Source organism: Pelobates fuscus, chromosome 3, assembly GCF_036172605.1.
Source record: "Pelobates fuscus isolate aPelFus1 chromosome 3, aPelFus1.pri, whole genome shotgun sequence".
In the NCBI taxonomy this organism is placed as follows: Eukaryota; Metazoa; Chordata; class Amphibia; order Anura; family Pelobatidae; genus Pelobates; species Pelobates fuscus.
The window spans coordinates 425,020,702-425,047,668 of NC_086319.1; the positions used below are offsets into that span (position 1 = coordinate 425,020,702).

The following is a 26,967-nucleotide window of genomic DNA, read 5'->3' on the forward strand; positions in this document are numbered from 1 at the left end:
ACCCGCAGCTTCAAGTGTGAAGGCTGAGGGAATTCCAGTTTTCTTTTGGTAACCACAACCCCGAGCGCTGGGGCTGGTGGAATTCCAGTTTTCTGTTTATTTGTGGTAGGGGACTTAGTCTTGTGGCAGGGGACTCTGTTTCCTGGGGGGATTCAAGTAGGCATTGCTTGTTTTCCGCATCACGTGGTAGTGAGACTTATAAAGTGGGTTTTATAGGAGCACTACGGGAGTGAGGATAGAGGTGGCCACATTCTTGTGGGCTACTGTGCAGAGGGAGGCTGACGGAACTCGGACCGGTGTCAGTTGTTTTCCGTGGCCGCTGGTAGTGAGACTTACGAAAGTCGTTCTCCGAGCGGAGACACTACGGGGTTGAGGGAGGTGACTTTGGAGTAAGCACACGAGTAAAGTAAAGGGATTATTGTCGATTTCATTTGAACTGTGATGCATGCACTGTACTTCAATTGTATTGTTGTCTTGTTTGTCTAATTAGGAGTCTCATGCACTCCTGTGTCTGTCTCTAAGGATTTTCCTTGCCTTTCATCTTTTCTACACTTCCTATATTATTATACTATCCACTCCTATTTCTCTTAAAAGAGAAGTGATTGGTCACACACTTCTCACCTCGCTCCAATCCGTGTCTACCACCCCGGGTAGGCGGATTCAGTGACTAGTCTACGTTTTGGGAAGACGCACCAGAGAAAGTCCTACGGTTCTCAGGTGGCAGTCGAGCATTGTAGACGTTCTTGTTCAGTTTTCCTTCTCTCTCCCTATATCTAGGACGCTGGTATAGGGGGAAAGGGATTATGGGGCAGGATTTAAGCAAGCCCAGTAAGGGCTGGTTAGCATGTGATTTAGTTGAGGACAGAGAGGGCGAGGAGATGGTTAAAGGTGTTGAAAAGATTGCAAAAGTATGTAAAATTGCTGTACCAACAGGTGGAAGATTGCAACCAGAAAGTTGGCGTAGGTTACTGACAGAAAAGAAAGGCAAGCTTACAGATAATGGTTTATTAAAGACTGCTGAAGCATGGTACAGAGTAGCGAAGGCTATTCAGCTAGAAGGTTGGGTTGAGGAAGAAATAAATCACAAAGGTGTGAAATTGTTTGTGTATCATAATAATTGTGTTACTGGGGTTTACCCTCAGCCAGCGCCCAAAAATGGCGCCCAGGGAATGTCTATCCCCAAGGTTCAGTCAGCAATAGGTGATAGCCAGCTGACTATGTTCCCCACTCCCAATCCTCCTAACGCCCATCCCATCACCTCCCCTGTCTGCCCGGTCCTGAATTCTGATGGATCTTTCTTTTCCCCTTCCCCGTCTCTAACATTCCCATCATCCTCATCCATCCCTACGCTACCTGCTGTACCTCCTCCTAACATCTCATCTGCCATTCCTTCCCTACATTCTCTCTCCGTTAATGATCCCCTCCCCTCTTCATCCGCCCAGCTAACCACCTCCTCCACCCTTGCCCCGGCTCCTCCCTCTACACCCACCTCTACCAATCCCTCTCCGTCCCCTCCCATCTCCACCCCAGTCCAATACCCCACCTCCTTCCCCTCCCCAGCCTGGCCCTACCCCTTCCCATATCCCATGGCCCTGCCCTATCCCGGGTATCCACTACCCCTTCCCCAAGCCACTCCCCAGGTTCCGGTCATGCCCAGTCCGGCACAGTCTGCCCCGGATGTGCCCACATCCAACATGGCCGCCACTTCTTCCCTTAATCCTAATGCAGTACCTTTTCCGGCCACCAGTATGGCGGCCCCCAGTACAGCTCTGATGCCGGTAATTCCCGGTGACTACCTATCCCCAGGTTATGACTCGCTAGCCACCCCTGCATCTGGGACCCCCGCTCATCCTCCGGTCCTGTCACCTCACCCGGGCCCTGCACGCAAGAGAGCCCAGATCATAGAATTAGATGAGGAAGAGGAGGATAGGCTATCCCAGGACTCATTGGAGGCTGCAGGAGCCGCTGCAGGAGCCTCAGCTCATCGTTCTATCGATGATCCCTTTGGACACAAGGGTCGGGGAGAACGGACCCCTCCTAAGTATGTTGCTTTTAACCCCACTCAAGCTAGTGCATTAATGAAATCGCTCCCTGACCCAGAAAAACAGCCTATGCCTTTTTACCGAGGGATAGTTCAAATTCAAAAGACTTATTCCGCCGCATGGCGTGATTTACTGAGCATTTGTGCTATTAAAGCAGGGGATGCATATTGGCCGAGCATGGCCCGTCACCTCAGTACAGATCTGCTTTCCAGTGATGTTGATTACCCCTCCGGGGTAACCTTTTGCACCCAATTAAGAGAATGGGCTAAGGACAAACTTGCAGATCAGGCTGCTGGCCTTACTGATGTTATTCAAGATAAAGGAGAATCAGTGGAAAGGTTTCATGCAAGACTGTATCAAATGTTTACAGATTTGGGATTTGATCTTACTGACAAAATTCATTCACAAATGCTGTCAGGTGCGTTTGTCCAAGGTGTTAAAGACTCTATACGCAAGGGAATCATTGCTGCACGCCCTGAATATAAGGTTGTTCCCCTGGATACCCTGCTTTTAGTTGCTAGAGGTTTGGAATCTGTTCAGACCCCAAGAAGACCCACTTCAGCTCCTCTCATGGTATCCCGCTCCAATCCAGTCCCAAGAGGTACCAGACCAGAGGAGGGGGGACATTGCTTTAATTGTGGAGCAAAAGGGCACTTTAGAAGTGACTGTCCAGAACCAAAAAAGGAACAAAGGGAACCCAGAAAGCCACCCAAGCCTGCCCCGGCTCCCAAAGCCACCAAACAGGTTCCAATAGTTGAGGAACCCGATGACTAGGAGATTGGCAAGCCTGTGTCCGTAACCCCTGTCATGGCAGTGTCTACAGGGGATAAGGGGGGGCCACTTGCCACAGTGACTTTACCCATTGAAGGCCACCCTACCACATTTCTAGTTGACACAGGTGCAGCCCGTAGTGTTCTGCGAGAACAAGACCTGCCAGACCCATCCTTCCTGTCCAATATTGATGTCTCTTGTGTTGGAGTGGATGGCCAGCCAAGACATAGCCCTTTAACAACTCCACTACGAGTTGGCTCTAGCCTGCTTGCTCGCTTTGTGGTATCCTCCACATGCCCAATTAACCTGTTAGGTGCTGATGTACTCTCACGCCTGCAAGCATCCATCACCTTCACCCCAGACGGGCAGGTAGAAATGTTTACACCTCTATCTGTATCAGACACCTCAGCCCTGTGCTCCTTGCCTCTGATGCTGCATTTAGAAAAGCCCCGTGGGGAAGCAGCAGAATTAAGGTCCAATTTCCCAGAGGAATTAAAAACACAGGTGCCCGCCAAGTTATGGTCCTCAGGCCCAGAGGACATAGGTCACCTAAATGTTCCCCCTGTGGTGGTAAAGCTTATTCCAGGAGCTAAGTTACCAAAAAAGCCACAATATCCATTAAAACCAGCACAGTCTGCTGCCATTTCTATCCACATCAAGGCACTCTTAGAGAAGGGTGCCCTGGTAAAATGTAAATCTGAATGCAACACCCCATTATTTCCTGTAAAAAAGAAAACTCCAAAAGGTGAGCCAGAGAAGTACAGGATGGTCCAGGATCTCCGTGCTGTTAATGAAGCTACCGTCCTGGACACCCCTCTTGTACCAAATCCTCATACTCTGCTCTCTGGGGTCCCACCATCTGCAAAAATTTTCACAGTCATTGACCTGGCCAATGCCTTTTCAGTGTCCCACTGGACCCATCCTGTCAATACCTGTTTGCTTTCACTCATGAGATGCAACAGTATACCTGGACTGTCATGCCCCAAGGGGCACAAAATTCTCCAAGTCAATTTGCAAAGGCCATGAGTACCATCCTTGACCCATGGCAAGCTGAGCACCCAGAAGTTGTCTTGCTCCAGTATGTGGATGATCTACTGCTCTGTGGAGACGATATTCCCACTACTGAAAGGTGTTCAATTAGTCTTCTTTCCTATTTGGCAGAACAAGGATGCAAAGCTTCACTCATCAAGCTGCAATTCTGCCAATCTTCAGTGATTTTCCTTGGACATTGCCTATCCCAAGGCACCAGACACCTTACTCGGGACCGGGTAAGAGCTGTACTAGACATTCCACCTCCAAGGACTTCAAAGTCTCTCCATACCTTCCTAGGCCTCATTTCCTACTGCAGAGCATGGATCCCAGAAGCCTCTCTGCTTATGCAACCTCTCTATGATGCACTTAAGTCTGACCTATTCTGTCTGACCAATGAAGCTCTGGACAATTTCAATGCTCTCAAACGTGCCATTGCTTCTGCTCCTGCCTTGGGCCTACCTGACTACACCAAACCTTTCAAATTATTTGTCTCTGAAAGACAAGGCCATGCAACAGGAGTTCTCACCCAAACTAATGACTTGAGAGGCCGCCAGAGGCCTATTGGATATTTCTCATGTCAACTGGACATTGTGGCCAGAGGGACCCCTTCCTGCCTCAGGGCCGTTTTTGCTGCAAGAGAGCTCATAGAAAGAACCTCAGACCTGGTCCTTGGCCACCCTCTGGTTGTTTTGGCCCCTCATGACATTTCTGCCATCATCAACCAAGTCCAGCTCAAGCACGTGTCTCCAGCCAGACACCTGCGCCTACAGTGTCATCTTCTTTTGCCTGACAACATTTCCATCCAGAGATGTCAAGTGCTTAATCCATCCACTCTTCTTCCACTCCCTGAGGGGGGTATCTACTATGGATTCATCACGGATGAGACCTACATTTACCTGCTCTGCGGGTGTATCAAGAAGATCATGCACCCACATTTGACATTTCAAGAAAATGGGAATCCTCTCTGTGAAGGCCCAGATTACGCCTTCTGTACCATGTGGTACAAACCAAACATTTCTCCCGAACCTTGCTATGAAGATGAGCTTTACCACTGGACTGATGTGAAGCTCACTGCTCAAGACTTCTATTGTGATTCTGAAGGCAATAGCATGGTCTTGGTCCAGCTACCTCAACAACTTAACTACCTTTACCGCCATTGGGATACCGCTATCCCACATATTCCTGTTACCAAGTTGAAGACAAGGTCATGGAATGATCTTGGGCCCATGGCAAAACTATGGGCCACCATGAATGAAGAACAGCTACAGGAAAATGGTATTGCCAAATACCCAACAACTGACCTTCTAGAAGCATGGCCACGCCATTTCCTGGAAAAGGAATTTCAAGATCTGGTCATAAAGAATGATTATGACCCAGAAACACCTCATGACTGTTTCGAACAGATGAAAATGGAAACAGTGCACTTACCAACTGTGCATGAGAATCCATTACCAGATCCGGATTTTACCCTGTTTGTGGACGGTTCAAGATATGCTGATGAAGAAGGAAGATACCATACAGGATATGCCGTAACCACAACAGATGAAGTTATCAAATCATCATCTTTACCACCAGCAATGTCTGCGCAAGAAGCTGAATTACAGGCTCTGACTTCAGCATGCAAAATTTCCGAAGGAAAACGTGCCAACATCTATACAGATTCAAGATATGCTCTGGGTGTGGCACATGACTTCGGCCTAATTTGGAAGACAAGAGGATTCCTTACCACCGCCGGTACACCAGTCAAACACAGCACTGCAATCAAGGAGCTAATGGATGCCCTCCTACTCCCCAAAGAAGTGGCCGTTTTGAAAGTTAAGGCCCATGGGAAATTGGATACAGATGAAGCAAAGGGCAACCACTTAGCTGATCAGGCTGCTAAGCTAGCGGCCAGGGATCTACAGGAAGTGAACGAAGAAGTGTCCGGACAAGAAGAAGAAGAAGTTCCTATTTTTGCTCTGCAAACTTCCTACTGATTTGCGAATTTTGCGAGAACAGCAAGCTGCAGTCACTCCTGAAGAAATCCAGAAATGGAAAAAGAAAGGAGCTGTCCATAAGGACGGCATATATTACAACAACTTCAAATTTTGTCTTCCCAGAAAATTATATCCAGCAGTTGTCCAATGGGCACATGGGCCTGCACACCTGTCGAAAGAATTGATGGCCGCCCTCATACAGAAATATTATGAAGCACCTGGAATCACAACATTGATCAATAGCTTCTGCAAGGCCTGTGTCATTTGTGCAAAATGCAATCCAGGAAAACCAATCAAGGTGCCTGCAAAACACCTGGCGAAGCCCATGTACCCCTTTCAGAGAATTCAAATTGACCACATCCAAATGCCCAAGAGTGGGCCCCATGAATATGCACTAGTTATAGTGGACATGTTCTCAGGCTGGCCAGAAGCCTACCCAGTGGCCAATATCACTGCAAAAACAACCGCAAAGCGCCTACTTACAGATATTGTATGTAGATTCGGACTCCCAGAAGTCATTGAGAGTGATCAAGGCCCAGCCTTTACAGCAACAGTGACTAAAGAAATTTGGACTGCTCTAGGGGTGACTCTAGCCTTCCACACCCCTTACCACCCACAAAGTAGTGGTAAAGTGGAGCGCATGAATGGCACTTTAAAAACCAGAATGTTAAAAATGTCACAAGAAACAAAGATGCCCTGGCCAGAAAGCCTACCAATAGCTTTATTTAGTGTTAGGCATACACCTAGAGGGAAACATTCACTGTCCCCATATGAGGTTCTATTTGGGACAGCACCCAGACTAGGTTGTTATTATCCGCAGCAGTTGCAGCTCCAATCAGATGTTTTGGTAGACTATGTAACTGAACTTGCAAGTGTTTTAAACAAAATACATGCCCAAGTTTTCTCTTCAATTCCAGATCCCGAATTGGATACAGGTACCCATAACCTGCTCCCCGGAGATTGGGTTCTGGTCAAGAAGTTTGTGCGGAAAAGTACCCTGGAACCAAGATTTGACGGTCCATTCCAAGTTCTCCTGATTACCGCAACCTTCGTCAAACTGGCCGGTAGGCCAAATTGGATCCACGCTTCCCACTGCAAGAAATCTCCTGCCCCAGAGGAAGCGAATACCACACAAACATGTATCTCTGGTACACCTTCTCCCTAATTAGCCTTATAAAGGCCCAGCAAGTAGTCATTACCAAAGATATTAGTGGGTACACCTTCTGGTATAATTCATCGTGCACCCAGGTGGCTACTTATACCTTTGACTACTGTGATATTGTAGAATGCCCATTTCCCACACCACAAATCCAGAGCATCTATAGAGATATCCCTCATTCGAAAGACCCATATGTTTGTGTAGTTGACAAGCAATGGGGGTACAATTGTGACCACTGGGGGGCGGCGGGATGGAATGCCGGGCCTGCCTGGGGTTACAAACCAAAAAGTGCCGTATCTAAAGTAGATGATCATGGTAGATCCCTTCTCCAGAGAATGACTTTGAGAAAGCCTGGGGGGGGTACACCAATGAAATTAATCCTTAACATTGAGCATCCAAGCCCCACGGATGCAGACCAGTATGTGATGGGAATGTATTGGAAAAAGGGTTCCTACCGTAAATTAGGGCATTTCTACCTCAAAGATATGTGCAACTCTTCTGAGTGGCAAGGGGCCACCCATATGGTCCCTAACCCATTAAAACCTCATATCCAGACCTTTCAAGACATGATGGCCATTGCTAACCCCACCTTTGAAGATACCATGGCCGCTGAAACAGGTTTTAATGATGTAAATCTATGGTTAGAATGGATGAAATATAATGCTAATAAGCATAATAAGACCGCATGCTATGTGTGTGGCGGTGCCCGGCCTCACCTGGGTACTGTGCCTTTAATCCTACCAGTAGATATAGAAGAATGTGTTTTAAGCCTTTTTGCCTATCACTATAATTTTAACAGGTCCATATGTATTGCATGGACAAAAGAGTATCCTCTCCTAACCCAGGATGTCAAACCCCCAGATGGTATTACCGTGTATAAAGGTAATTAAACTTGTTATGCTAATTACGATGGAATGGGTAAATTCTTGGGTAACTTCTCTAAGGGGTATTGTGCTACCTACAGAAATGTCTCTATGGACTTGTTGCAGTTTCACACCAGGTCATTAGGGGATATTTACTGGTTGTGTGGGGATTTACAGCTAAGATCCAGAATGGAAATGCAGTGGTGGGGGGAGTGTACTCTGGCTAAAGCCATTATGCCTATACATATCATCTCTGACACACACCTCGTCACCCATGGGTCCAAGCACACTAAGGTTAAGCGTGACGCCCCAGTGAAAGGAAGTTTCGATCCTCATGTGTATATTGATGCCATTGGAGTACCTAGGGGGGTGCCCAATGAGTTTAAAGCAAGGGATGAAGTTGCTGCAGGATTTGAATCGATTTTTACCATAGTTACCGCAAACAAGAATTTAAATTGGATAAATTACATTTATTATAATCAACAGCGTTTTGTTAATTATACCAGAGACGCCCTCCAGGGGTTGGCCGAACAGCTGCAGGCCACATCCCAAATGGCTTTCCAGAATAGAATGGCCCTAGATATGATCTTAGCCGAAAAAGGAGGGGTTTGTAAAATTTTGCCCGACACCATGACATGTTGTACCTATATCCCAGAAAACACAGGCCCTAATGGTAAAGTTACATTAGCCATAGAGAAATTAAATGACCTGTCTGAAGAGTTAAAAAGGAATTCTGGGATAAAAGATCCTTGGGAAAGATGGTTTGGTTGGATGACAGGATGGCAAAAGGCTTTAATGCATATTGGTATGGCTATACTAATTTTCCTTTTTATCTTTGCTCTTCTCTTTTGTTGTATCCTCCCATGTCTGAGAAAATCTCTCATGAAGACTGTTGACCAAGCGGCACCCACTTTCACACATCTCGAAGTTGATGACCAAGAATTCCAAGACATCAACTCACCCTGTCTGCCGCTGCAAACTATCCCTTTTGTTGATAAAGTGCAGGAATTCTAGGAAGGGACTAGCTTAGGGACAGCATCTGTCAGTGAATGGTAAAGGCCCCGTGTGGAGAAGTGGTGGGTTAGCTGCCATGGGACACCCATGGGTGTGAAGTGTTCGAGAGCCATACTGACGGATGAGTTAGCGTATTAGGGTCAGCTCTAGGGACAGACTTGCACTTTGCATTAACACCTAGCTAGCGGCCACGGGGTTTCTGTGCCTTTGGGTTAACACGTCTTCTGATACTAACAAATAAAGTTTTATCTCTTAGAATCTAACATTTCATAGGGGGGACTGATGTGGGATTATTAAAAATCTTTATTGTACTTGTATTGAATTATTGTACTAACTCCATTTTAACTTTATATTGTGACAATCCTCCATTTTGTCCTCCTAACCTGACTTCTTCAATCCTCCATTTTGTCCTCATGACTTAACTTGTTCATTTTAAAACTACCTTACGTGACTGAATTTCCCAACCCAATTAGTATAGTAGACAAAGACTGTATTTCCTGCAAAGACACAGGAGTTGCTGACTACTCCCTAAACTTGTAAGATAGTATAGTTTGAAGGCCACGAGAACACAGTAGTAATGAAATGTTCTATTCATAAGAGACCTTGCACCTGGACATGAGGCCTGATATCACTGACCGTGTAAAATGACGCTCAAGACCCCCTTATCCCCACCCGTGTCCAGAACAATCCCACCTCTGGTGGGTGGGCACGGGACTAACCTCTTAATTTTTTGAACCAATAAGTAAGACACTAACCCCGACACTTAACAATTAATCCAATTGATGATGTTTATTTGCTGATATTCTAATAATCAATGATGACGCAAAATGCCTCTTAAAAGGGCCTGCGCGCCCGCTTTTACGGCACTTGCCAATAAACTTTCTCGAAGTTATTTTAACCTGAACCTTGTGTGTCAGACTTAATTACTTCAGCGTATATACGCAATTCAATTTTATTAATTTGGACAGGAACAGATAGACATTTAAACATTTTGGTTTACTTTTAAAAAGTACCATAACATATATATATATATATATATATATATATATTGATAGATAGATAGATAGATATTATTGGTATGTTTATTTTTCTAATTCAAAACATTGGTTCTGTCAGTGTAAAAAAAAGAATTATACAGTAAGCATACTCACATGCAGACAGACAATCTCACTGACACAAGCACACAGACTCATTGATACACAGCTTCACAGACCGACAATCTCATTGATACATATAAGCTCATTGACATAAAAACACAAGCTCACTGATACACATTTATAGGCTCACTGACAGACAATCTCACTGACACAAACAGACAAGGTTGCTGGTACACACACACACACTTAGTACAAACTGACACTCACACGGTTACTACAGACAAACTCATTGGTATACAAACACAAACTTACTACAGACTAGCCTACTGTCACACACACACAAATGCTCACTACAGACAAGCTCACTGACACACACATGCTCACTACAGAAAAGTTCGCTGTTATACATGCTCACTACAGAAATGCTCTCTGACACACACATGCTCACTACAGACAAGCTCACTGACATACATGCTCACTACAGAAAAGCTCACTAACAGACATATACATGCTCACTACAGAAATGCTCACTGACACACACATACATGCTCACTACAGAAACGCTCACTGACACACATGTCCACTACAGACAAACTCACTGACACACACACATGCTCACTACAGAAAAACTCACAGACACACACAAACTTACTTACAGACAAGCTCACTGTAGTGGGGGGGGGGGGGTTAGGGCCAGTAGTGCGGTGGGTCTGGGTCTGTAGTAGGGGGGTCATGACCTGTAGTGTGGGTTTAAAGGCTGAAATTCGGGGCAGGGGGATCAATAGGAAGGGTGAGGGGAAAGGGGGGGATCAGGACCTGTGGTGAAAGGTGAGGGTTAGTAAGGGGGTCAGGACCTGTGATGAGGGTCAGGACCTGTAGTGCAGGGGTCAGGATTTGTAGTGGGGGATCATAGGCAATAAAAGGGGATTAGGGGCTGTAGTGGGTGCGTAGTGGCAATAGTGATGGGTAAGGGGCTGTAGAGGGTGCTTAGTGGCAATAGTGTGGTCTTAGGACCAGGTGAGAGAGCCCTGGACTGTGGCTCTGCCTAAAACTGAACATAGCCTGGTTCACTAAACAGTGAACTGGGCTATGTGAAACTGAGAGCTGCTGTGGTACTGTGTGGTAAATATATCTACAGAATGTGAGTATTTACCCCACACACCTGTCTTTGTCACCACTTACTTTCTCACTACACTACACTACACTACACTACACCCCCCAGCTGTACCTCTGCCTCCATTAATCATGTATTAATCTCTTCCTTCTCAAGCCCCCACTTTTATTTGTTTTAACTTACCTATTATGTGAGTCTCTTCTCTACACCAGCCCTTGAGCAGAATGCCTCTGCAGTAATCCTGCCCACAGGGTTTCCTCCTGCAAGCAGCTCCTCCTACACAGCATGCTGCAGAAGGAGGAGGGGATGTCACTCCCTGTCTCCTCCTCGTATTCAGCTCTGAGCTCTCCTCCCTGCACACAGAAAGCAAGACCTGGCAGGGAGATTTCCCATAATGTCGGCCGCTGGGGAAGCTCTTCTGGCGGCCGCTGGGGGAGCAGGCTGTTCTGTCTCTGCTCCCCCTCCCTCGCGCACTAGAAAGAGACCGGGGCCGCGTCATATTCCGGCCCCAGTCTCATTAAGCTGCGCGAGGGAGGGGGAGCAGAGACAGATCAGCCTGCACCCCCAGCGGCCGCCAGAAGAGCTTTCCCAGCGGCCGACATTCAACTTCTCCCTGCGGCCGCAGGTCACCCCGGCCCCAGGTGCCGACGGCCCACCGGGAAATTTCCCGGTATCCCGGTGGGCCAGTCCGGCCCTGGCTATAGTGGGACATGCTTGGCAGGCTGCTGTTTACTGCTTGTGCTCATCCGATCCCTTCTGGGTGCCAGGTGCAGACCCTGGGAGTCCCTGATACCTGGAACAACAAAGGCAAGTCTCTGGCTGAGTGCCGGGTTCGCGGCTTGAGGTGGTGGAAGCTTGTTTTGTCGGGTGGTCGGATCTGTCCTCCTTTTAAATTCATGAGTCAGCATATCTAGTAAGGAATATTTTGAGCCTGACACATTAAAGCTCAGTTCATTTGATATATGATATGCATTGATAGACTCTATATGAATACTATTTGGAAGAATTAGATTCACCCTATCTATCTCTTAACATACCAATATTGTTTTGATTTAAAGGGGACATTATCATTACACTATTTTTTTATTATTATTTTTTGACTACTTGACGATTTCCAGACACTTTGCAGCCCATATACCTGCTTCCTGCAAGTTATGTGGTCTGCATAATCCGTTTTTTCTTAATAGCAGTCAGCAACTTGACAGAGTCTTACTTACCTCCGCGTGGCAAGTGTGGCCTGGAGAGGGCGGGAGAGGCGGCCGATCTCCCGATCCTGGGATGATCAGGAGCAGCTACTTCCCGGCAGGAGCTCCGTTACCCCCCCCCCCCTCGGACCGGTGGGGGTTATCCCAGTCCACCCCTGAGAGGCTGTCTGGAGCTAATGGACGCACAGAGCACAGCCGCCCAGGCTGACATACTCATCTGCGACTCTCCCAATATGGCAGCAGCCGCGTGTCCTCCTGGTACCAGCAAAGCATGGCAGGATATTGAGTCTAAACTGGACAGACTCTTTAATCAATTTTGGAAGCAAATAACAAGCAGGAAGCCCCAACAAGCTCCACCACAGCCCCAAAAAGCTCCACCACAGCTAAGCGAAGCAGTCCCCATTAAAATCCACCAACGCAAAAGGCGTCGAAGACGGGACCGAAGGCACAAACAGAAATGCAGAGCGTGCCCCACGTCAAGCCCTCGCCTCCACCTTAAGCCACCACAATCCCACCCCAGACGTGGGCGTGGGCATTCTAAGCATCACGATATCCATAATATTTCTTTACTTTCTCTTGATATATACAGCGACTACTCTGGGTCCTAGGTGGAACTAGTATAGCATACATGTGTACTCCTTAAATGTACTCCGTATATCGGCTTTATTCTAAATAACGGAGGCATATCTATGCATATACATTTCTATTCAGATATAGAAGTATCTACTCTGGCAACTTTAAATAAGTGGCAAGATTGCATTTTTTCTTCCTCCTTTTAAATTCATGAGTCAGCATATCTAGTAAGGAATATTTTGAGCCTGACACATTAAAGCTCAGTTCATTTGATATATGATATGCATTGATAGACTCTATATGAATACTATTTGGAAGAATTAGATTCACCCTATCTATCTCTTAACATACCAATATTGTTTTGATTTAAAGGGGACATTATCATTACACTATTTTTTTATTATTATTTTTTGACTACTTGACGATTTCCAGACACTTTGCAGCCCATATACCTGCTTCCTGCAAGTTATGTGGTCTGCATAATCCGTTTTTTCTATATACAATTTGGGGTTAAGCCCCCTGAGATCTCTGGAGTCTCTAATAGGTACTAAACAAGTATATTGATACCGGTAGAGCCAACTTTCTTAGGCACTACATGGTAGAAGTTTACTTGTCATATGCATGTTTCGACTGCTATTAAGCATGTCGGGTCGGTCAGGTAGGAGTAACATTGCTGGGTCATCCCCTTCTGAGGTGAAATTTGCTTGTTGATAGCTGCTTAAAGTGAGATATTGAGGGAGCTCACACGAAGTGCGTCTTTCCTCCATGACAGCTAGGCCACGCCCCCTGGAAGCTGCATTACATAGAATGTGACGGCAGATAAGAACCATTCGGCCCATCTAGTCTGCCCAATTTTCTAAATACTTTCATTAGTCCCTGGCCTTATCTTATAGTTAGGATAGCCTTATGCCTATTCCCACGCATGCTTAAACTCCTTTACTGTGTTAACCTCTACCACTTCAGATGGAAGGGTATTCCATGCATCCACTAACCTCTCAGTAAAGTAATACTTCCTGGTATTATTTTTAAACCTTTGCCCCTCTAATGTCCTCTTGTTGTGGTAGTTTTTCTTCTTTTAAATATAGTCTCCTCCTTTTCCTGGTAAGTTTAATCCTGCAATCCATGAACCAGTTTAGTAGCCCTTCTCTGAACTCTCTCTAAGGTATCAATATCCTTCTGAAGATACGGTCTCCAGTACTGTGTACAGTACTCCAAGTGAGGTCTCACCAGTGTTCTGTACAATGGCCTGAGCACTTCCCTCTTTCTACTGCGAATACCTCTCCCTATACAACCAAGCATTCTGCTAGCATTTCCTGCTGCTCTATTACATTGTCTTCCTACCTTTAAGTCATCAGAAATAATCACCCCTAAATCCCTTTCCTCAGATGTTGAGGTTAGGAGTCTATCAAATATTCTGTACTCTGCCCTTGGGTTTTTACGTCCAAGATGCATTATCTTGCACTTATCCACATTAAATGTCAGTTGCCACAAGTTGACCATTTTCCTAGTTTACCTAAATCATTTGCCATTTGGCTTATCCCTCCTGGAACATCAACCCTGTTACATATCTTAGTATCATCCGCAAAAAGACACACCTTACCATCAAGACCTTCTGCAATATCACTAATAAAAATATTAAAGAGAATGGGTCCAAGTACAGATCCCTGAGGTACCCCACTGGTGACAAGCCCAAGCTTCGAATATACTCCATTGACTACTACCCTCTGTTGCCTGTCACTCAGCCACTGCCTTACCCATTCAACAATATTGGAATCAAAACTCAAAGATTGTAGTTTATTGATAAGCCTTCTATGTGCAACAGTGTCAAAAGCCTTACTGAAATCTAGGTAAGCAATGTCTACTGCACCACCCTGATCTATAATTTTAGTTACCCAATAACGCTACAGGCTGGATTTACTTTTCCAATACATGGTTCCTAGACCTACTCAATGTACGCGATGGGTAAAGTAAATAAACGTCCGGATCATCGTAATTCTCCCAGGAAGGTAAGAAAGCAGCACACCCAGCTCATATGCACAGACACTCACGTACTTTGGTGTAGAGGCATATGGTGTCCCGTCAACCCATTTCCACTGCCCATTTTCATCTGTCAGTCCAATCCAAGTATATTGCTGCTTGGAAAGAGCCACTACGTAGTGCTGAGTGAGTAACACAATAACACAATAACAACCATTAAACAGAAATAAGGATCCCTTACAACAATCCCCAATACCCAGCTCCCCTACACCTCCCCACACTTAGCTCTCTCACACTGCTCCCCAACACCCAGCTCCTCCACACCTCCCCCACACTTAGCTCTCTAACACTGCTCCCCCACACCTAGCTCTCTAACACTGCTCCCCCACACCTAGCTCTCTTACACTGCTCCCCCACACTTAGCTCTCTCACACTGCTCCCCCACACCCAGCTCCCCCACACCTCCCCCACACTTAGCTCTCTCACACTGCTCCCCCACACCCAGCTCCCCCACACCACCCCCACACTTAGCTCTCTCCATTAAACAGAAATAAGGATCCCTTACAACAATCCCCAATACCCAGCTCCCCTACACCTCCCCCACACTTAGCTCTCTCACACTGCTCCCCAACACCCAGCTCCTCCACACACCCCCACACTTAGCTCTCTTACACTGCTCCCCCACACTTAGCTCTCTAACACTGCTCCCCCACACTTAGCTCTCTCACACTGCTCCCCCACACCTAGCTCTCTCACACTGCTCCCCCACACCCAGCTCTCTCACACTGCTCCCCCACACCCATCTCTCTCACACTGCTCTTCCACACCCAGCTCTCTCACACTGCTCCCCCACACCCAGCTCTCTCACACTGCTCCCCCACACCCAGCTCTCTCACACTGCTCCCCCACACCCAGCTCTCTCACACTGCTCCCCCACACCCAGCTCCCCCACACCTCCCCCACACTTAGCTCTCTCACACTGCTCCCCCACACCCAGCTCCCCCACACCTCCCCCACACTTAGCTCTCTCACACTACTCCCCCACACCTCCCCCACACTTAGCTCTCTCACACTACTCCCCACACTTAGCTCTCTCACACTACTCCCCCACACTTAGCTCTCTCACACTACTCCCCCACACTTAGCTCTCTTACACTGCTCCCCCACACCTAGCTCTCTTACACTGCTCCCCCCACACCTAGCTCTCTTACACTGCTCCCCCACACCCAGCTCTCTTACACTGCTCCCCCCCACCTAGCTCTCTCACACTGCTCCCCCACACCTAGCTCTCTCACACTGCTCCCCCCACACCCAGCTCTCTCACACTGCTCCCCCCACACCCAGCTCTCTCACACTGCTCCCCCCACACCCAGCTCTCTCACACTGCTCCCCCCACACCTAGCTCTCTTACACTGCTCCCCCCACACCTAGCTCTCTCACACTCCTCCCCCACACCTAGCTTTCTTACACTGCTCCCCCACACCTAGCTCTCCTACACTGCTCCCCCACACCCAGCTCTCTCACACTGCTCCCCCACACCTAGCTATCCCACACTGCTCCCCCACACCTAGCTATCCCACACTGCTCCCCCACACCTAGCTCTCTCACACTGCTCCCCCACACCTAGCTCTCTCACACTGCTCCCCCACACCTAGCTCTCTTACACTGCTCCCCCACACCCAGCTCTCTCACACTGCTCCCCCACACCCAGCTCTCTTACACTGCTCCCCCACACCTAGCTCTCTTACACTGCTCCCCTACACCTAGCTCTCTTACACTGCTCCCCCACACCCAGCTCTCTCACACTGCTGCCCCACACCCAGCTCTCTCTCTCACTGCTCCCCCACACCTAGCTCTCTCACACTGCTCCCCCACACCTAGCTCTCTCACACTGCTCCCCCACACCTAGCTCTCTCACAGTGCTCCCCTACACCTAGCTCTCTTACACTGCTCCCCCACACCTAGCTCTCTCACACTGCTCCCCCACACCTAGCTCTCTCACACTGCTCCCCCACACCTAGCTCTCTCACACTGCTCCCCCACACCTAGCTCTCTCACACTGCTCCCCCACACCCAGCTCTCTTGCACTTTTCCCCCACACCTAGCTCTCTCAGATTGCTCCCCCCACACCCAGTTTTCCTTAATTTCTCAACCAGATGCGACACTCTTACAGTGTGCTACCTCTCTATTCACTCCTTTTTTAGAAATAAATCTTGCACTACTTTAGTGTATTTGTTGCCTTTCCTGACAAACCTGCTCTTCTTCTGAATTAACCACGACCAAGTGAGAATTCTTGTCTTTACATATTTTTGAAGATTCTTCCCAGGACTTTCCAACTTTTGAGATGAAGTAACAGCTCAAAGAGTAATACAGCCACCCATCGGGGCAGGTTATCTCCGAAGTACCTGATATATAAGAGAATAATGTATCATTGGTGCATGTTGTACAATGTGGGGCTAAGGCATTGAGCCAGGTCAAAGACTCGCATTCATCCACACAAATATACAACGGCTTATTATTGTATATCATCTTAGATTCAGTTAAGAAACTCGTTGATTTTCCAGCATCTTTAGAGCACGGTCAACGGAATTAAGTCCAGTCCATGTTGATAAATCTCCACTCGATTGTTGGTGAAAGGTGTTGTGGATAATTTATATTGTTTTAAATAAAGGTACTTTGACTACTTTAATTTGTGAGTGTGCCATTCTACTTCATTTGTTATTTTATTTCCATCCATTTTTTAATCTTCCAGTGAGGACTACTACTAAAGAATCCAAGGTGGGGATTATACCACTTGCACCATACACAGTGAGCAGTTTGCCTGCTCTACTAAATGTGAGTACCGGTAATCGTTTATTATTTTATACTCCTGGAATTCTTTTACACCATGAGCACTATTGTTATCTCTTTTAAATTTATTTTATGGTCTTCTTATTGAAATTATCACAAATTCCTAAGTGGGGATTGTACCACTACACGCTATCCATACGAGAGCTAGTTATAAGCTCTAAAAAACGTGAGTAATACTATGTTAGGCTTTTTATACTGGTATTATCTATCTCTGGGATATATTGCACTATTAGTCTTCCCTTTTGTTTTTTTTATGAATATTTGGTGAATACCCTAACCTGACACTGTTTTAGAAGAATTATTCCGGACATATTATATCTTCTGGCAAGTTTTATTGGGACTTTTATTGGATTTTTTTATTTATTTTTATTATATAATTCATATATTGGCCTTTTCTCACTTCTTTATTCTATTTGTACTTATATATTGTCTATTTTGTTTTGGCACAGCATTGTTTCCTGCTTTGTCTAGTTCTCTGCTAAGAACAAAAATGGCCTCCATCTACCAGGTAATACGTTCAGTAGAAGGAAGGTACCGAACCAGGGGGAGCACATCAAAGACAACCAAGCAGAGATAGGACAGGGTCTGATTTTAATTGATTTGTATTTTTTAGGGCTAATATCTTGGCTGTTACCATGTCATATGGTCCATGTCGACCCAAAATGTGTCATTAGAACCGTCACATGATAAAAACCCTAAACACTGACTGTCTACTCACCATTAAGTAACAGCTTCTTCACTCGATCTGACAGTTTCCCTAAAGCAACCATTACATCTTCCAAACCTGATTTCATCTGATCTGTCAAAGAAAAATGGTGCACTCACAATTCAAATTATACAGCATGGGAAATGTATCTCTCTCCCTGTAATCACCCCTCTCTCTAACTCCCCAGACATGTCTCTCTCCCTGTAATCAACCCTTTCTCTAACTCCCCCACACCTGTCTCTCTCTCTTTACAATCACACTCTCTCTATATTACTCCCCCCACACCTGTCTCTCTCTCTCTCTCTCTATCTCCCCCATACCTGTCTCTCTCCCTCTACAATTACACTTCCTCTCTGTAACTCCCCCACACCTATCTCTCTCTCGAACTACCCCACAGCTTTATATTTCTCTCTCTCCCTTGCTAACTCCCACACAGCTGTCTCTTTCTCTCAGACACCCCCCACGCCCGACTCTCTCTCTCCAACTCTGCCACACCTGAATCTCTCTCCAACTCTCCTACACCTGACTCCCTGGAAGTGTTTTGGGCAAAGGACCATGTGCACGGTCGGTCAAAAATAAGACTTCCAGAAAATTCCTGAACTGATCTGGGTGATTTTTGGATATTTTGGTCACCCAGATCAGGTCTATCAGGGTGTGTTTTAAGGTATTTTTGGGGGTTTGTAAAAATGTATGTTTTTTTCTGTGCTTGGAGATAATTGGATTAGATTAGTACAGTTCCTGATCCAATTAACTCCCAGGCATAGGGGAGGGATTGACCTATTTTGTATGGGAGTGTCCTGGACCTGAGAGCCAATGTGATTGTGTATTTATTTCTACTGTGGTTTACTCCCAAGTCTAGTGGGGAGTGCCCCTTGCATGGGGATTATCATAAAGTGTGGTCCCATTAAAATGAGTTCCTGCTTACCCTCAACATAGTCTCATCTCATGTGTGGGGGAAACGGCTGTATCTACCCTGGGGATTGCTATATCACTATACTCTCCTGGGATTATAATCACTGGCTCTTATAAGAGCTGTTCCTGCTTTACTCTCTGGAGTAGGAGAGGTTCACTCACTGGACGCTGCATCCTGGTCTTAGGTCCAGGGTGGGTGGATGATGGCGAGTTCCCAGTCAAGTTGTAACGCTGGACGTGGGGACTACAGTGCTGATGGTGTCTGGTGGAGTGCTTGGAGTCCTCGTTGAGCACAATTGGCAGAGGCACACGGTTGGGGTGCAAAGTGGTCTGCCACAGTCATAGTTTGACCGACCGCACATGAGGCTCCTGCCCAAAACAGTTCCAGAGAATAAAGGCTTGCGGTCGGTCTAGTTCAGTCGTTTAAAAACCGAACATAGTCATTGGTCTTTCCCTGGAGCTTGTTTCCCTCATCCAGACAAACATTTCCACTGAACAGTGCCCTTCTAAGTTGTGTAGAACAGAACGCAGGCAATGAGGTCCAGCGGTGTTCGGGAGTTTCCGTGTACAATTTTAGTTCCAGGAACGCAACGACCAAACGCCACTGCCTGCGTTCATGCGAACAAGATGGCCGCCACCTCGTAGTCGTTCATGCGAACAGCAGCCACCCAGACAAACAATTAGAACGCTGCGGTTAGAATCGTTACCAAGTGTTAATGGGGTTTAACAAGCTCCTGGGTGGTCTCTGGTTCATGCGGCTGTTCGGTTCCCGAACCAAATAATCCCAATTGCACAAACAGAGCCTTTTTAAAAGTATTTTAGCCAGGTCTATTGCATGGGCCATAGTCCTGAGCCAGGAGGCTGGCAAGCAGGCCCCTTCAAGAACACATGGCAGAGGCATTTCTGCCACAAATCTTTCCCCTCAAGGGAAGACTAACCAGGTACCTGACCTGTTGCTGGTCGGTACCTGGGTTAGTCGGGAAAAATTAAATAAAATATTAATTGGCAATTAATTGGCTGGGTAGCATCCGGTGCCAGGCTCTGTCCTGTCTGTCCCAGGTTGCTGTGTGGGGGTACGTCACCCCCTGTCTCTCCTTTGCTCCCAGCCTTGGCACAACTTGGGCTTAGGGGGCAGAGGCCAGCGGCGCTCTGCCCTGTAGCCAGCGCTTCTGCTGGGGTGGCCTGCAGGTATTCAGGCCCTGGACAATGGGAAAGGGGAGGGCAGAGGCCAGCTGCTCTCTGTCCAGATGCTAGCTCTTCTGCTGGAATGGGGTCAGTGGGTATTGGTGTCTCATCCACTAACCTCAGGACCCGGTTGGGCATTTGCTGATGAGAGGATGCATCGCCTACCTCCTCCCCCTGGTATTCCTGCGGGGCTGGTTGGGGATCTTGCCCGGCCATCCAGCATCCCTGGAGGTCTGGTGCAGAGACCTGTTGTGCCTAATCACTAAATTCATGAAGTGCCAATATCAAAAAACAATAATCAATTACCCTAAGGTTTTTAAAGATATTGATGGGCACCAAAACACTATTCAGATTGAGTGAATTTAGTATTTGAGACAGGGAAAGACACTGACATCGAGTACTTGTAAATAATCAATACAAACTTTATTGACTAACACAGACTTAATTGATAATCATTCAGCTTAAAATTCAGCTTAAAGGAACAGCTCAAAGAAACGGCTTGATAAAAACAGCTTAAAGAAACAGCTCAATGTATACATCACCATAAGAGAGAGACTTGCTGCACTCGACTCAGAGAATGTCTAGCAGTCAGTCTGGAAGGTGACCCTCTCTTACTGGGAAATCAGCAGAACCAGAAATGCACGTCTATATAACATGTGGGTAGTATTCCAACGAGTGCCAAGTTTTCTAGTCTTTTATAAGAAACCTAATAATGAAAGGGGTGAATAGTCTGTCGTTTTCCACTACACCTTCTTATCAGTGCAGCCCAGCAAAGACCTTGCAAAAGCGTTGGATGGGGCCTGCAGCTGGCCAGACTTTCAGTCCCACAACAATACCATGCCAGGTCTGTGCTGTTAATATCTCTGTTCTCATAACTATCTAAAAAGCTAGCTCTGTTCTCATAATATTCTCGTGAAGACTATGCATGACTGTTTTGTGGTTATTACCATTTTCAGTACTGTATACCATATGCCATCTGGACTATCTATACTAGTTTGATTTCCTCAATAGTGATCAATCAATCATTCTTAATAATATGGAATATTATTATCACAAGACCTCTGTCCCATCTGCACCATCTATTTCCAGTGTTCTGTCTTGGGCCAACAGGTACCGCAGCTGGGGAGTGGGACCAGTCATCTCCACTCCCATGGGCTCTCACTGTGGCTGGGGAAAGGGACAAGCTGTCTCCTCTCCCGATATCTCCGGCTGCCGCTGGGGAGGGGGACCGACTATCTCTTCTCCCTGTATGGTATGCTTCCACTGAGGAGTAGGACCAACTGTCCTCCCTCCTGGTAATTCCAGCTGGCGGTTGTGCTCTACTCCAGTAATGTTGGCTGCAGTTAGGCATTGGGCCGGCTGCCCAGCATCCCTGTAGGGCTGGTGGAGAGATCTCGGTCATATGTCCACCTGCCAGTCTGTAAGGTCCCCCTTTAATTGGGAAGAGGGACTGTTACAAACTGCCATTTGTAACTGGCCCTGTAAATGACAAATTGCCCTGCTTCCCTGGTGTAACGGATCACCTTCCGTTGACGGATGCTCCTAGCGCTTTTTGAGGACTCCCAGCACTGCAGACAACACCACAACCACCGCAGACTCCACAACTGCTGTAGCTTAACTGGAGCCGCGCCGTCTTCCTTCCACCCTGAATGAACCTCCAGCATTCAGGACCGTGTGGGGAAGACCTCTCCTCCAGGAGAGCGTATCAGGAACAAGAACAAGCTCTCAAAAGAGCTAAGTGATTAAAGCTCAAGGGAGTATGCAGAGCATAGCAATCCCCAGTGTGAATATAGCAGTTCCCTCCAATAACGAGACAAGGCTACGTATTGAGGGTCAAGAAGAACTCTCTCATGTTTAATGACAGGGACTCTGCTTTTATGCAGTGCTCCCCTGCAAGGGAGACGCCCACAGGCAATTACGCATTAACCAATCACATATCGGTTACATCCCACATATTCCCTCCCCTCTGCTTGGGAGATAATTGAGTTTCTTACTGTATCTACTCAATTATCTCCAAGCTAAAACGTATACATTTTTATAACTCCAAAACTATACATCCAATCTTCATAAAAACCACATATTAATAATCAGCATACTTTACTTACAAACATATCCATTTTCAAATCCAAATTCAGCTAATTCCATCCAGGGGTTAAAGAGTTAGCTGGAAGTCCTTTATGACCGACCGCAAGCACATTTCCCTGCCCAAAACAGTTTCACAGAATCAGGCTGTGCGGTCGGTCTATTTCTGCCCTAAAAAATTACAAAGTCCCATGCGAAGGCGGCGTTCGAATCGTCGAACTCACTTCGATTTTTGTCGAAGTGTCGAAGTGAAACCGGGGTTGTGTTTCCCTGGTGTTATATTGTCTACCAGAGGTCTATGTTACACCCAGAAATGACAAAGGCATCCGAAGTGCCAGTTTAAAAGTTGTAATACTGCTCCACAGTATTTAAAGGGCCAGGAACAGCATACAAACATCCATTGTGCCCAAATACCCTTCTTACAGGGTTAATACACCCCAGGGCCATAGTCGCAGGGCAGGAGGCTAGCAACCAGGCTTCTCCAGTTCACAGTGGTGAGGTTGGTTCTGCCACACCTGGGTTGTGGAGAAGCCTATTTGCCAGCCTCCTTCCTCATGACTATGGCCCCTGGGAGATTGTGCCCCTGAAATCTTATGGACTTTTATTGGGTGTGTATGGCCCTTTAAGAACCGTCTGGGGACATATTGTGACTTTGGTGAACAATGCCCCTTTAAGACGGTGTCCCCAAACCTTTAATATATTGTGTTCCTGGCTTTCTTCCACTTGGTTCAGTAAATGGGGCTTACTGAACCAAGTACCACACAGGCGGACCACCCAGAAGTGGAAGTGTGCAGGCAATTTACCTCCCAGGCTGTGAGGTTACTGCAGCTGGGTGGTCACAGTTCGTGCAAACGAACACGTGGCGGTGGCCATCTTTGTTCATTCGAACGAGGTCAGCGGTATGTGTAGCCAAATTCATGGAACTGAAATCGGCTACACATTTCAACGAACACCGTTGAGCCTTACCTTCTCCTGCACTGAACTTTCACGCACGTTCGAATGGGACTTAATTTTTCTGCATGAAATTGACCGACCGCACAGCCCAAATCTATGGAACTGTTTTGGGCAGGAAAATGTGATTGCGGTCGGTCATAAAGGTCTTCCGGCTATCTTTTTATCCACTGGATGGATTTGTGTGATTTTTGGTTATGTTTATATTTATTGTGTTGATTAAATTGTGTTTATTGTGTTGATTAATAATATGTAATTTTTATGGAGATTGGATGTATGGTTTTAAAGTTACAATGTATGTGTAAAAACTGTGGCGGACCACCCAGAAGTGGAAGTGTGCAGGCAAGTTACCTCCCAGGCTGTGAGGTTACTGCAGGTTAATTGCCGAGCGCTGGGTGGCCACAGTTCGTGCAAACGAACACGTGGCGGCGGCCATCTTTGTTTATTCGAACGAGGTCAGCGGTATGTGTAGCCAAATTCATGGAACTAAAATCGGCTACACATTTCCGTGAACACCGCTGATCTTACCTTCTCCCATACTGAACTTTCAGCTGCAGAGACTAAGTCCCGCGTTAAATTGCGTTAAATGCATTAAATTGACCGGCCGCACAGCCCAAATCTCTGGAACTGTTTTGGGCAGGAAAATGTGCTTGCGGTCGGTCATAAAGGTCTTCCGTCTAACTTTTTATCCACTGGAGGGATTTGTGTGATTTTTGGTTATGTTTATATTTAAATTGTGCTGATTAATAATATGGAGATTGGATGTATGGTTTTAAAGTTACAGTGTATGTGTAAAAACTGTATTTTTACTATTTGTGATAATTATGTTAACCCATTGTGTAACATAATTATATCACAGGCAGAGGGGAGGATTTTGTGTGTAATTGCTGGGAGTGTTTTCTGTAATGTACGTGTATGATTGGTTGTTTTGTAAAACCCTGTGGGTGGTCCTATCTAAGGGAAACCTGCATAAAAGAAGGTTCTTTTGGTGCCAATAAACAGAATGACTTGACCCTCTAACTTGCAGCCTTGACTCATGTTTGTAGGGGACAGCTATAATCACTATAGGGATTGCTATGCTCTTCATACTCCCTTAGCTACTGAGCTCTTGTAAGAGCTCTTGTTCCTGATCCTGCTTCGCTCTACAGAAGGAAGAGGTTCACCTACTGGAACCTGGAGCCTGGTCGTAGGTCAAGGGCGCAGAGCAGACGGCGAGATACCAGCCCAGCAGCGGTGGTTCGTGGAGTCCGCAGTACTTATGGTGGCTACGCAGTAGTTATGGTGTCTACGGTACTGATGGTCCTTTGGTGAGCGCTAGGAGCATCCTTTCTACGATCCAACTTCCAGCCAGCATGGAGGCAACCGTAACAGGGACCAGCTGTGCTCTGCTGGTATCTCCGGCTGCCACTGGGGAGAGGGACCGGTTGCCTCCTCTCCTGGTAAGGTAAGCTGCCGCTGGGGAGTAGGACCGACTGTCCTCCTTCCTGGTACTTCCAGCGGGGGTCCTCAGCTCTCCCTGTCCTCAGCTCTGCCATTCTGACGCTTGAATTCCCTCCTGGCTTGCAGACTAGCGCTCCACTGACACATGCACCCGGTCATAGAAACCTACTCGTAGGCGCATTCCACAGCAGAACTCCTCATCTTCTGTAGGGGGGCTGCAGTGTTACCCTCCTTTATGAATCCATAATGATTCCGATGTCTCTAGGACGCTTCTATACTCACTAGGAAGCCATCCCACTGCTGCCACCAGATGTGATGGATGCCTTCGCCAATCGATACTTCCTAGTATTCCAGAGTACTTCCACGCACTCCATCAGATACCATAGCCACAGCAGACCCTTGGCCGCTTGGCTGGGGTCTCACCGTCCTCCACCCACCCTGGACCCAAGTCAAGGATCCAGCTTCCAGTGGGTAGACTTCTCCTCCTCCAGAGAGTATAGCAGGATAGTTCTTACAAGAGCTGGAGATGTAGCTGGTATAGCTGTTCCCTACAAGCACGAGACAAAGCTCTGTGTTGAGGGTAAAGTAGAACTCTTTTAATGGCAGCCACAACTGGCCTTATATGCAGGTCCCCATGTAAGGGGTTTCCGGTTACATATTCCAGGGGCATTCCCCACTGGACCTGAGAGTAGACTACAGCAAAAACATACACATGATTACATTGGCTCTCGGGTCCAGGACACTCCCACACAAATAAGATAATCCCTTCCCTGTGTCTGAGAGATAATTGAGTCAGGAACTATAATAAACTCACTTATTTTCAGGCACAGAAAACATACATTTTACAATACCCCAAAAGTACCCCCAAACCACACGGAAACCCCACAAAGTCATATCCCCTGATAGCCACCGATCTGGGTGACAAACATATCCAAAAATCACCCTGATTGGTACAGGGGTGCTGGATTTCCATGGAAGTCATAATTTGACCGACCGCACATGAGAATCCTGTCCAAAATAGTTCCAGAAAATCAGGGCTTGCGGTCGGTCTAGTTCGGTAGTTTAAAAACCAAACAAACTACCGAACATAGTCAATGGTCTTACCCCGGAGCTTGTTCCCCTCATCCAGACGAACAATTCCACCGAACAGTGCCCTGTAGAACCGAACGCAGGCGATGATGGAAGTCCAGCAGTGTTCGGGAGTTTCTGTGTCCAATTTTAGTTCCAGGAACTCGACGACCAAACACCACTGCACTACACTAACTCCCCCACACTTGTCTCACTGTCTCTCTCTATCACCCCCACACCTCTCTCTCTCACCTGTCTCTCTCTCTAACTCCCCCACACCTGTCTGTCTCTCTCTCTCTAACTCCCCCACACCTGTCTCTCTTCCATTAATACTGTGACAGACCCCTTTGGAGTGAGAGATACTATCCTGGAGAATTGCTTTCTGTCTCGTGTAGTTGTTGGACTTTGGTAACTTCTGGAACTGTACAGTATGCGCCCCCACGTGGGGAGAACAATGGGTCGCGGCCATTTTGACCGCACAAACTAATAGCCGAACACTATGGAACTCTCCACACGGTGAATTCCTACCTTTCCGGTAAACTACGTCCATGCTGTTCGACAGGTCCAGAGTACCGAACCAGAGACACCAGATCCACAAGAGAGATTTCGTTTATGTAATGTGGTTTTAGTGAAAATGGTACAAACGTGTATCTAGCGAACGGTTCATCCGATCTAGGTGATTTTCACATATATTGTTCCCCTAGATCTCCGTTCTCTAATACACCAAGTACAGTGCATTTTAGTTAAATATTGTGTGTGTTATTAAAAGTGCAATAACTTGTAGAATATTCTGCCCGATACAGTGGGAGGGATTCCCACTGTAAATGTATTATCTCCCCAGGATGTGGGGAGGAGTTTTGTACGGCATAAAAGCCCGAACTGCAGAATAAAGATTATTCCTGTTTTAACCCTCAACACAGAGTCTCGTCTCGTGCTTGGAGGGGATATTT

At 46.8% G+C, this 26,967-nt stretch overlaps 1 protein-coding gene across 1 annotated transcript in view; it reads right to left on the reverse strand.

Moving 5' to 3' along the window:
• The window catches only part of LOC134603661 (asialoglycoprotein receptor 1-like), a 55,235-nt gene that overhangs the window by 24,449 nt on the left and 3,819 nt on the right, over window positions 1–26,967 (reverse strand). The window contains exons 5-7 of the mRNA XM_063449839.1: window positions 18,392–18,472; window positions 17,077–17,228; window positions 14,899–15,005 (exon numbers count right to left, since the gene is read on the reverse strand). Coding sequence (XP_063305909.1) covers window positions 14,899–15,005; window positions 17,077–17,228; window positions 18,392–18,472 — 340 coding nt within the window. The remainder of the gene's footprint in view (window positions 1–14,898; window positions 15,006–17,076; window positions 17,229–18,391; window positions 18,473–26,967) is intronic.